Below are 12,948 nucleotides of genomic sequence, written 5' to 3' on the forward strand. Positions count from 1 at the left end.
TAGAATATAATAATCCACACAAGTATCACTCGAAATTGCACGGTTTTCCTTTTACGTCGCGCACTAGCACGGTCGGCCATTTATGGGAGTCAAAATGTTGACTCCCATAAATTGCCGACCGTGTTTCTTCGCGACGTGTAAGGAAAACCGTGCAATTTCGAGGCATGTTTGCGTGGATCATTATATTCTACTTTTAAATTATCTATCTAACCATTGCAATTCGTAACAAACGGTTTCAAATGCTTTTTAAAGACCAACTCGACCGATCCAAGGCAACGTGTTCCTTTAATGTATAGATGAAGGTTAATATGGACGGGGATTGACGTAGGCTCAACGGCACATCTATGGAGTAAATCACGAGCCTCGAAGTGTAACATCAGATGTACAGGCTAGAAAACCCATCGCACGTTTAAAAATGTATTAAAATAAATCTAGCAAAAAATAGTAATGGCCTGACGTTTCGACCCTAGCAGATTCTCAAAGGCTAAATGACAACACAACAAACATGCACACAGTGAAACATAAGCAGTGACTGGAAACGAAACAGTAAGTTTGAGTGTTGACAATTTGATGGTGTTTTAATCACAAAGTTTTCCTAACCGCACGAGGAATGCAGACAAACTTGTATAAAGTCAATTATTAAATTTGTTTATGTTCTTTCAACAACTTCTCACATGGCGTCCTGTATCCCAGCGGTCGCATTAGGGCTCTATACAATTGCCACGAACACACCAAAAGCATTCGTGTTTTTTTCTTCAAAAACGTGTACATTAGGTGACCAGAATTGAACGATTTTTACCCATATTCTTTAATTTTACCACAACCATTGTGTTTGTGCATAATACAAAGCGTGCAATAATGATGTCACGTTACGCATGTCATAGTGACGTCGTCACCGTTTGGAGCCAATGAATATCATACAGTACATTCTCCCACAGGTATAAATCGAAGAACAATGGCATTTCACAATCAGATGTGGATTTGTTAGACTATGGTGGCCTAAAGATTGGCTAATTGAATATTCAAGTCAACATAACTAAGAAAATTAATTAAATAATTTAAGCTAACCAGGGCCTCATTTCATAGCTCAACTGCACAGTGCAATATGCGCTGCCAAGATCACCTTTCTTCGCTTACTGCAAGAGTGCAAATACATACAACAATGAATTTGCACGCACACACAAGTAAAGACATCCTATGCTAAGCTGTGTAAGTGCAGAATTCCTTGCTTACGAAAGCTGCGATTCAATGATTTTACGGTAAGTATAGCTTCGAAATTGGGCCCAGGTTTCACAAGATGTATACATACAAGCTATAAATTCCCCTCATTAACAAGTTGTTAGTAAGTAGGACTAGGGCAAACTAAACCAACTTACACAAGAACAAGGTCCAGTACTATGCTAAGCACGAAATTCTGAGCTTACAATCACCATTCTCCGCTTACTGTGCAAGCGCCGAAGCACCTATGTGCAGGCTTTGAAGCAAAGAATACAAAGTAATTATGGGTTTACACGAACGCGAGCAAAGATTACCTGGTAAACTGTGAAACACGCTCGATGTAAGCGCATAATTTTTCCCGCTTTTAGCGTAATTTATTTGCTTACGAGTAACCAGAGCCATGAAATGGGCCAGTCTCACAAGATTTGTACACATTAAGCTTAATTCACCTCATGTGCCAACAACCCACTTACACAAAACAGGGCTTAGTTTCAAGGCTATAGAGGCTTACACTTCAAAAAAATGCGGCGCTCGCAATAAAACTCTTGCATTTACAATCACCATTCTCCGCTTACACATGCAAGCGCCGAATGTTTGCGCTTGCCTTGAGGCGCACAAGTAGCGAAAGTTTCACAGGAGTTGAGCACAGAGGTCAACTGAAGCAAATTATTCGTTGCGAATTTCTGAAAGCCGTGCAGTTCACATTACTGTTATTGTTAATAATTCAAAGTATTACTTTAATCCTATCCTCCATGATCATTCTATTGTCTTAGTTGTGTGCTTTGCAAAACGAAGTTTGGTCACAATTATAACTTATTCTGGAAATTGTAAGTTGAAAACTTCAGCTAAAACATGTTTGAATTTCAGTTCGGAAAGACATTCATTTTCCGGTCGAACAATTAACTTTTAGTTTATTAATCAACACTCAACTGCAGGTTCGTTAGTGTTTTTCTTCGTCGAGTGACGTCACATAAATAGTTTCAAAAGCTTACAGAGACACGTGTTTTTGCATCATTAGTGTAGTTGGTTAAAAGGACGCCGACACGTGCAGAAACTATAGGCCTACTAATATTCATCTCAGCGGGTCGCAGTTGTAACTAAGGAGTAAGTTATAGAACGAGTTATGATAGAAAGCAGAAGTTAATTCCTATCAACTATTTAATTCAAAAGATGGTGTAATCAGAAGAAGAATATACAAGGTGTTAATTAAATGGGGGGGGGGGGGGGCAGAATCCCTTGCCACACCGGTAACTCGCCTTCAAAATTCGGGGAAAATGGTGTTGAAGAGCTAAAATATAGTGTGCCTCTGCTTAATATTTGGCTTTGAGCCAACTGTCTTGAACACATTTTAATTCAGTCTAAGTCATCTTTAATCAGTGAAACACATATCCATTATGCCTACATGATTTTTATGAGAAAATGAGTTCTGATAGGAAGCTGAAAGGTTCGAGCTGAACCAGAAGTTGTCTGTAAACTCTTGTTTTTTAACACAATTTTAATCGTAACATTTTGACAGGTAGTCCCTAAAGTATTTATCTTATGTTATTAAAAGCGTTAACGATTGTTATTAGCACATTTTTGTAATTCTGTAATTTAATACATATTTTTATGTAGTAAGCAGAATTACCATTTTATGCACAATAAAGTTTGATTGAGTTGATTGATACTTAACTGCATTGGTTGGAAATTATAGTCAATTCAATTGAATGTGAATGAACCGAATAAAATACAAAAGTGAATTGAATTGATTAGATAATGAATGTTATTGAGTTTAATTAAATTGTGCAACATGATTACGTGACTGATTAACAATCTTCGTTAAGTGGATTATCGACTGCACATTCACTTTTACATCCGTCATTAATTGCAATGACAGCTTGGGTGAACTTTGCCTCCATTTCTGGAGGGTCAGCCGCACGCTCCGACGACATCATAGTCGATCTACTGATTGCGCTGACTTTGTAAACATCATTGCTGGACTTTCCATGTCGATTGGTGGCGCTCGATATCTTCTTGGCCCACATGCCTCGTACTCGCTCGGTAAACGCGAAAGCAAAGAAGGACATGGGCCCCTGGAGGGTGAAGATGACAGTGATGACGTAGGAGAAAACACGGTCCTCAAAATGATCAACGATGAAGATGCCAAACCACAGCAAACCGGTAGCTACAAAGGTCTGTGCGAAGAATAAAAACAAATGCATTATAGTTATTACAAACTAGGTGCAATCATGTCGTTTACCCGTTAGGTAAAAAAAAAACATACACATTTTTTCCTTTAAAAAATACACTTTTTTCAAAAATTTGTAGAAGAAATTCGAAATTTTGTCCGAACTGCAAGTAATGCTCTTGCTGGGCTCAATATGAAAAGGGGCTCCAAAACAAACCACATGCTTTTGACAGGTTTGCCCTCAATAATGACAGTTTGGAGTATTTAACAGCTTTAGTCTTGTACAAATGACCGTAAGCTTGGATAACTTCTTCCATTTTGAATTCACCTACCTTTACAAAGAGACTCAACTCCATATGGAAAGTCTCAAGTCGTCCTTTCTTCTCACAGACCAGTTCCACATCTTTCTGGGTCGTCCTTATCCTCACCAATGTGACAGTAAAGAACACCGCATTAAGACACATGAGACACGATAAAGGAATGATCACCAGGTAGGTAGCAACCTCCCAACCGGATATCATGCAACCGTTATAGACATTCTCCCTCTGGCCACCAATCTCAACTAAGAAGTGCAACGCACAGCCAACTCCTGCAATGACAATGGGAGCACCCCATCCGTAGAGCGAGTACAGCCAGAATTCTCGCCCGTCGTTGGTCGATTCTGTGAGCCTCTTACGAACACCGAGGCTGAATGTGCGCACAAAGTGAACAGAGATAATGTTACTCCAGAAAAAGACGGCCATCAGGAAATAGTGGATAAGAACAGCAAAGGTGAGACAAGAAGCCTTTGTACCCAAGGTGAGCTGAGACAGAGGGGACCCGACTGCTAAGAGGAACGTCACCAATAGTGCAAACATAGCAACCAGAAAACTCATCATGTTCTTACCAGGCAGATTTCTCAGTTCAGGGAACATGTAGTAAGTGAACAGAGACATCGCTACAAACACTAGAGAAATAGACATACCAACCATTGATAATATTATATCGCTAGTGTCGTATTCGTTTTTGGGGAACTTTGGGTTTTCGGTTTCGGAATGGCAAACGGCTATCTTTCCTTGTGACATCACGATGACATCACTAGATGATAGATTTCGGCCAGCTGCGTCACGATACACCAGCATTGAGTCCATCGCCGTTACTTTAAACTCAGTTGAATCTAACACATCGATTGGGCAGATTAATTTGACGCTGCAAGTCAAAACAGACAGTCCAGTCTTTTTTCCTGCTGCATGGGTTATTTCTTGCCTCGTCGTGAGCGATGGAAGGGCATAAGTCTCATTGTCTAGTAAGAACTTAATGTAAGAAACACCCTTGACTAAGATGATTTGATACACATCCAACGCATACTTGTTGAGCTCTTGACCTTGCTTTGCACATTGATCCTGCAGGAACACTTGATCAAAATTCCTTATTCTAACTGCGGACACTGAAAGAGACATGCTGGTAATTTCCAAGCACGTTGTTTTATTCAAGGCGTCTAAGACCAACTCTGACAATGATTCGATACTGGTTGTGTTGCTGACTTGAGTCACAGCAGATAGAATGTACGGGTACGGCATTTTACTACGAGAGCAACTTGGATTCGGATACATTTTATTTGAGTTATCGGGTTTTAGTTCAGAAGTGTCAAACGAAACATCACCCAATATCTGACGGAAAAGAGCTAAAGAAAACACTTTCTTATCATCAACGGGGAATTCGGTTTGGATAAAAACTTCACAGGAGAATCTCCCGTAAGGAACTTGGGTGTCAAATCTTAAGGAGTAGTTGCTTTGGTTCATGAGAGAAACACACGTGAAACCATCATCTGCAACTACCTGGCCGAACGGACAATGGTCACGACACTCACCGGACGACTGTTTGTAGACTTGTCCTTGATCGCATGTTGGCTTGAAAGACGACGTCAGATGACGACTGGGACGACGAAACAAACTTACACCTTCCAACGGCGAAAACAATAAGAAGGAGGCGGTTCGATAATCTGGAACCCCCCGATCGACGGGATTATGATAACCGACGTTGGTACCGTTTCTAGCCGCTCTTGCAGCCGCTATTATAGCGTCAATGCACAGCGAACAGTGTATGTTATCAGTGTTATCATATGGTAACCGGTAGGCACGGCACGCGTCCCAGTTCGGTGAGTCTTCGCATTGATAGTATCTAAACCACCTAAATGGCTCCACCTCCCACGGATAGACAGGTTCCATATATCTGATAATAAAACAGTTTGTTGCCACGAGCGAAATGTTTGTTTTCTGTAATTCAGAATCAATATCAAAATCGCGTCGGGAGCAACCAAAATAAATACTCCAAAATATGACGTTTGGGTAGTCGTAACCATTACACAAAGCGCAATGAATGTTCATATAATGTAGCCCATTCGCAGCGGTTACCGGGAGCAGTGCTATCAAATCAGAAAGGTGTTCAACGTTAAACACTGAGCGTTCCATCTGACAGGCATGCAATTCATCTTCTGATGCATCCACTCTACAATCCTGTATCATCGCATAATATTTTCCAGGAAGATTAGCGAATTGTTGAGTTGATCGTCGTTTGAGAATTACTGGTGACCACAGCGCCCTCAGTTGGCAGAGATACTCTTGAACCAATTCATATGTCGCTTTCTCCGCGTATACTCGGCACTTATCTTCGGAAGTTGAGACTTCGCCCTCCTTTGTGAAGGAGCTATTGACTCGATCATTGGTGCAATTTTCCATCCCAACTAAAGTATGTCCACTTGTCCCCGTCTCGACATCAGTACAGAAGAGAGCATAATCTAAACAACAGTCCCCATAAATGACGCAGGCGGGTTGACATTTGCAGACCAGTTCAATGGTTTCATACGACGACTTACTGCAGCTACCACAACATGAAGCGGCGCGAGTTAGTTGCAGTGTTACGTCATCCAATACAATCTCCAAACCTGTGAGAAAGACGGAAATCAATTTGATTAAGGAGTGACCGATCGCCCCTTTCTGAATGGGTATAATTTCTGTCCACGTATTCACAGCTGTTGCACTTTTTCCCAAACATTCCTGACACGCATGTGCAGTCTTAAAAGCATTAGCATTCATTTGGTCGTCGAAGTAACCAGAAAAATGCAAGAAAATGCACAAGAGTGCACCAACTCACAAATGCAAGAAAAGGTTTCAGGCCTTATAGTTTAGTTTCCCATTCAGAACGAGAAGTTACTGCTTTCTCAAAACTTACAGTACTACAGAGGGAGTTGTTTATCACAATGTGACAGATGTTTATTATTTACAAGTGTTCGTTGTTAACAAGAGTTTGATACCGAAAGTGTCCATTCCCCCTTAATGTTTAACACTGTACATCAAATTCACATAATATACATGTTGATTGGCATAGCGAACCACGTGGAGCAACGCCCGGTTCAGACTTTTTGTTAACGAAAAACTTGCTTAAACCCGGAGAGCACATGAAAAAATACTGGTGACATAAAAATATTATTTTGCGAAAAAATTCAATCGAAACGCCTTAGAATGTTTATGCGTTCCTGCTGTTTGTTCGCAAAATATAGGCCTATTGGTCATTTAAGCACCGACAACATTTTAAAATAAGACGATCAATTTAAAGAATAGAGGATACACAAATCCAACCTCTTCTTTTAGCTGTATTAGGAACAATCCCCTTTCGTGGATGTTTTTTTTCATAAAGGAAAAGGGGCGTGCGCTCCCGATCCCCTGGACGGGTCTGATGGCCAAACACATGAAATAAACACAAATTAACATAGGCCAACGCAGAGAAGAACACGATGACGTCAACGAAACAACTACTGCACATTTTTGTGCATTAATATTCAGCATCCTCTCCCGTAGTGTTGTGATTCGGCAGTATTGTAGCGTGGGTTGCGTTGTACACAGTTCAATGACACAATTGAGGTACAATTAACTGCCTTTTCTGTCCGTTCCTTTGGAGGTTTATTTACACACAACAAAGTCATGAAATTACACGAAACAGAAACCTGAGCCAGAGAGCGCCCTCTCTGGCGAGCAGATATACCGATCGGCCTGCTTGAGTTGCCAGCGGTGCTCCGATGGGGAGTCGTGCTGGCGCCCCCTACCGGTCGATCGGCACCGCCGCTACAGTATCATATTTTGAAGGAACACGTTGCCTTTGGATCGGTCGAGTTGGTCTTTGAAAAGCGTATGTAACCTTTTTGTTATAAAATGCATATGGTTAGAAAGATGTTTTAATTGCGTGGTATTCCTCTTACCTCGTCGACAAACACGGTCGGCCATTTATGGGAGTCAAATTTATGGCCGACCGGGTTAGTTCGCAAAGTAAAAGGAAAACCACGCAATTTCGAGGCAAATGTGTGTGGATCATTGTATTCTACTTTTTAAACATCTTTCTTACCATATGCATTTTATAACAAACGGTTACAAACGCTTTTGAAAGACCAACTCGACCGATCCAAGGCAACGTGTTCCTTTAATCTCGTCACAGGTTTTGAACAGCAAATCCCACTGCTCAGTCCCCTGTTTACGTCACTGTGACATCATTTTATAACAAACGGTTTCAAACGCTTTTGAAAGACCAACTCGACCGATCCAAGGCAACGTGTTCCTTTAATCTTGTCACAGGTTTTGAACAGCAAATCCCACTGCTCAGGCCCCTATTTACGTCACTGTGACATCATTTTATAACAAACGGTTTCAAACGCTTTTCATAGACAAACTCGCCGAGTCTAAGGCAACGTGTCCTTCTTAAACAGTGTCCTTATCATGTTAATATCATCTGAATTCGTTCAATTTAGTTGTAACAGACACTTAGGTTGTATTATGTAATAATATAGACTAGTTTGCGGTAACACCATGTGATGCATAATTATGTCTAATGAGTTAGGGTGGTTTTGATGGTGGTTTCAACTCGACGTTTCGATCAGAATGCTCTGAAAGTCTTCTAGAGAAAGCAGTTTTGTGATATACGGTTAGCTTGGGTGCAATCACGAGGCAGGTTTAGATTAAAATACTTTCTGACTGGCAACCCGAGGCAATTACAAAACATTCATTGGGAAATCACCAATGTTAGGGCTTATTATAGCCCTATATCGTAGGAGGTCCTGTTTTCGAGGTGTCCCAAAAATCGTGGCAAATCTTTTACCTCTCTGTGCTCGATGTAAACAGTCCCTAGATACAAATTGTGTGGTTTTATTTGCCAGGCAAAGAGTCTCCTCTCCCTTGACAAAAACTTAGAAACACGTAAGGCTCCACTGGATATTTGCACCTGTAAATGCAAAAAGTTTTGTATTTTAGGCATATCTACAAGGTACAAAAATATGTCATAATGTTGAGGCCATATAAAAATATTTGCCCACCGAAAAAGTTTCATCAAACACTATTTCAATTCACAATTCATGGTGATCAAATCATGTGTCTGAATATTTTGCTGAGCATTCTGGAAAAAAAAATACAGAGGCTTAAAGAAGCCATGTGCCTTATATCATTTTCTAATATTTTTTGAGATTTTTTTTTTAACCCTCCGATCAATATTATTATTAATATTAAAATTTAAACGATCAGCTTGTTGATTCAACTATCACTGTTTATTTATACGCTTTATTATAAATTTTAAGAGAAAAAAAGGGGACAAAAATAAATGAAAATCAGATTTGAAAGCCATTGATTATTCACACTTTTTATTTAATTATTTATTTTTGTTATTTTTTGCAAATTACCATGGTAATTTTTAAATTTCATTAAAAAATATTTTAAATAAAACGAAGACAACTGCTGGCTATAGAGTCATACACAGGGTCTCAAAGAACACTTGTAGTCACTGTAGATGTTTCTTCCATGTATGGCTTCACCGGGAAACCATGGTTTCTGGTGTGCCGTGAAAACAGGAAAAACTCAAAACAAATGGGGCCAGTTGAAGTCATCGAAGATTGGTGTGTAGTGTGAACATTTCAAAGTCCATCAAGTTTTAATATATGTTTGCATACTTCATATTAACAAAAGAAGGTAATTAGGGCATCGGTTGATATAAGGCATCATTATTTTTTCCCAATTCAAAGAAAAAGGCATAATAGCGTGAACACTGGTAAGGGGAGGATATATAGGACTCTTTCTCTGTACACAGGAACAGAGTCCTAACTATAAAGGCCCGTTTCTGGGGCGGAAAAATTTCACAGCTTCATAACTTAAATCTTACCTGCAAGAAAGCACCAATTTCAACAGATTCACATTCCATGGCAGCATATGTTTTCTGCGGTGTGTTTTGATCGTAAGTTATTCTTCACAAATCCGTCAATTTCATGAAATAATGCAGCTCCCAACGTTAAGGAATTCCTATTTTTGTTCGTACTCCTCTCACAGTCTGCCGTGTGTACGCAAGACGCACGCACGACGCGCAAATTTTGAAATGTGTTGCGTGTTAAAGCTGTGCAGTCAATATACGGTGACCGAGAATTCATGCGTCTAAGCTTGCATCATGCGTCTTGCACGCGAATGTACGCGTATGCACGACAACAGACAACACTGTGAGAAAACGATCGAAACGGGAATTTTTTAACGTTGGAGCTGCATTATTTCACGAAAATGACAGATTTGTGAGGAACATATGAGGACCAAAACCCACCGCAGAAAAATGTATGCCGCCATAGAATGTGAATCTGTTGAAACTAGTGGTTTCTTGCAGGTAAGATTTGAGTTATGAAGCTGTGAAAATTTTCCGCCCCAGAAATGTACCCTGATGTCCAGGACGTCACTGTAGTACAAAACGAAAGTGTGGCCTCCAGGGCTAGGCTTAATAGACCCTTCCCATGAAATATGTAAATTGCACGTAGCGCGTGCGCACTAACGTTTTGGTTGGCAAAATGAGGTAACATCGCGCTGTTCTGTACCATAGATATATAATAAAAATAACTAGATCAGCCGCGCGTACATACGCGCCATTGCCTGTGTAGAACAAGTTTTTGTTCGCCATGGACGCGGTAAAAATTTCAGGTTCGAAAGGCGACGCGCGGAAATGAACACGGGAGATAGGCCTTTGACGCGCTAAATGTCACGTGCTGACGGCAAAAAGTCACGTGCTGACGGCAACGCACAGAAAATGTTCACGCAATGGCAGCCCCCATGCCAGAACCCGCGTATGTACGCGCGGCCGATCTAGTTATTCTATTTCATATCTATGTTCTGTACACGGCTAATGGGTGCGTGACGCAGACGCGATTGCGCGTCTGCTTAGTGCACAACTCTATGGCGTTTGCCAACCAACAGGGTCTGTACGCATGCGTGAATGTAATTAGCATATTTCATGGGAAGGGTCATTGATCTCCATTATACTGACTAGATAGGACATTGCGCTATGCTGCGTGCATAAACACGCGGCCCAACAATGGCGGCGCAATTCCTTCAAACGGGTAAATTAATGTGCACTTGGTCGGGTTTGAGTCTGTCAGTTGAAGTTGTAAATTGAGAATAGAAATGTGGGGAAAACATGACGATCGATAGTTTGAAGTATGAAAAAGTTTCTGAGTGAAATGCAATAAAGCAAACTAACTTTACATTTGTTTCTATCAAATGCCCTATTAGTATTATGATAATGATATTTAAATTTCTAAACAAACACTCGGCCGAGAAACTGTATTGGGATTCAGGTTACATGTTTTTTTTTATTCTTTCAGTTCATTGAGAAAATGGCAATAAACCATATAAAGACAAAACAAGAGTCGCTCCTACAATAAACAATTCGAGTAGGCACTAGAGTGAGAACTACATACTCGCTAAAATCGAGGGAAAAGAACAAGAAAGATGAAAACAAAATACAATGTGATAAGTGAGAGTTGACTCCATTAACAAATTTAAACTTTTTATTGTGAAGCTTCTATTCATCATGTTAATTGAAAAACAATCCCAACAGCAAAACTTCCATAACCGTTTTACTGCTCTGCCAGAAATAAATATTTTTATTTTGGTCACAAATAACGAAGTCGGCTATTTCCGAGATGACTGATCCTCTCAACGAACTTGTATCGTCTGTACATATTCGCATATACTTGTCGCTTTCCCGAACCTTTTAATTATTGATGCTATGACAAACATCTGTTGAAATCCGGGCTTCCCGTCCTCGTCGATTCCAGACAACCATCTGTAACGGAGCGAAAACAAAAATAGTATTGCTCGGTAAAAGTAACAAATACTTGGCCTATAATAAATATTTTATGAAAGATAGTTTAAATTTCCGGCTCATATTTGTAACGTTAGATATAATAATAATAATATGAATCGCTAAAAAAATGCAAAGGCCTACCTACTTATGGAAAGACAATCCCTTTGCCGACTCAGTTTTCCCTCCTCCAGTGATTGACAGCCGCGCATGACTTCACCATCAGCATTTTTAGTTTGTTTGATCCGACTCCAATTGTATTTATCCCAAAATGACAATTAAAAGGACGAAAACTTCTCTCTGCTTGCAGCAACTCCGTTTAAAAGTGTACAGCGCATTTCGTGTGACGAACGGTCTTCACCCGTTTTAAAAAATACGCGCGCGGCCTGCGTTTGGACGCGATGTCCTATCCAGTCAGTATAATGGAGATCAATGGGAAGGGTCCATTGGGGCCTTTCTCAAAGCTCGGCTCGGGCTCCGGCTCAGGCTCCGCGTGCTGATATCCGTGCAATACGCGCTGCTCCAAAATGCAGGTTAAATGCAAGCTGCGTACACAGAACGCGGAGCCTAAGCCTGAGCCGGAGCCCAAGCCGTGGTTTGAGAAAGGCAAGATTTTAACTGATGGTAGTTTTGCCTGACACCCCGAGGACAAAAATATATTTAAAAACTATATCGACAACATTTGGGCTATGTATAGCTCAGTTTGTAGAGTGCGGTCGGCATGGTATCCCGGAGGGCACGGGCTCAAATTCAGCTCTTGTAAATTTGTCCTTGTTCAACCCATAATACAAATTAGTTTTGGTTTCCAGATCCGTTCGACTCTTTTTACCCGATATAAATGCAGACGCTTACATAAAACAATGTGAACAATCATTTCAAGATATGGTCGCGTTTTTAAGATATCGGGAGAAAGTCAGGAGCGAGTACGTCCACGTTTACAATAACCCCTTATAGGAATACGTAATATGAGGAGCATCGTCAGTAGCGCTTCTCAGATTACATTTTTGGGGGGCTTACAAACCGATATTCCTTTTTCATAACTACATTACTTCAAAATGAAATGTTTCCAAAGTGTTTTGCACTATCGAAAGCTGCAGTAATGCTGCGGCAGGTTTTTGTTGCCCATAATTATAAGAGTGATTACAAGACGTAGCCCTTCCCTTACGCGTTGTAGTAGAATATTGTGGCAAGACAAGTTCTTATATGAAGAACATAAATGTTCACATAATGTTCTGCAAGCTAAACATACATGTTTGCAGCTTGAAATGAATGCTCTTTAACCGATGTTATGTACATTGATGTTGATACCTTGTACTCTAATATCTGACAGGTCCAGATTTTGCATGTCTTTTGTAGAATTTGTACACTTTTTAACTATGTCAGTTTAGTTTAAAAGTATTGTCACGGCAACGAAGTCAAATTCATTTTGGGTG

At 40.3% G+C, this 12,948-nt stretch overlaps 1 protein-coding gene across 1 annotated transcript; it reads right to left on the minus strand.

Annotated features, from left to right (window-relative positions):
- Nucleotides 1-156: 156 nt before the first annotated feature.
- On the minus strand, nucleotides 157-5,073 carry LOC139938434 (uncharacterized). Its single transcript, XM_071933960.1, has 2 exons — nucleotides 3,718-5,073; nucleotides 157-3,392 (listed from the first exon to the last, which is right to left on the minus strand). Exons 1-2 carry the CDS (start codon nucleotides 4,975-4,977, stop codon nucleotides 3,024-3,026), a joined length of 1,629 nt encoding a protein of 542 aa, XP_071790061.1. The 5' UTR covers nucleotides 4,978-5,073; the 3' UTR covers nucleotides 157-3,023.
- Between the last annotated feature and the right edge of the window lie 7,875 nt (nucleotides 5,074-12,948).

Source organism: Asterias amurensis, chromosome 6 (genome assembly GCF_032118995.1).
Source record: "Asterias amurensis chromosome 6, ASM3211899v1".
Taxonomy (NCBI): domain Eukaryota; kingdom Metazoa; phylum Echinodermata; class Asteroidea; order Forcipulatida; family Asteriidae; genus Asterias; species Asterias amurensis.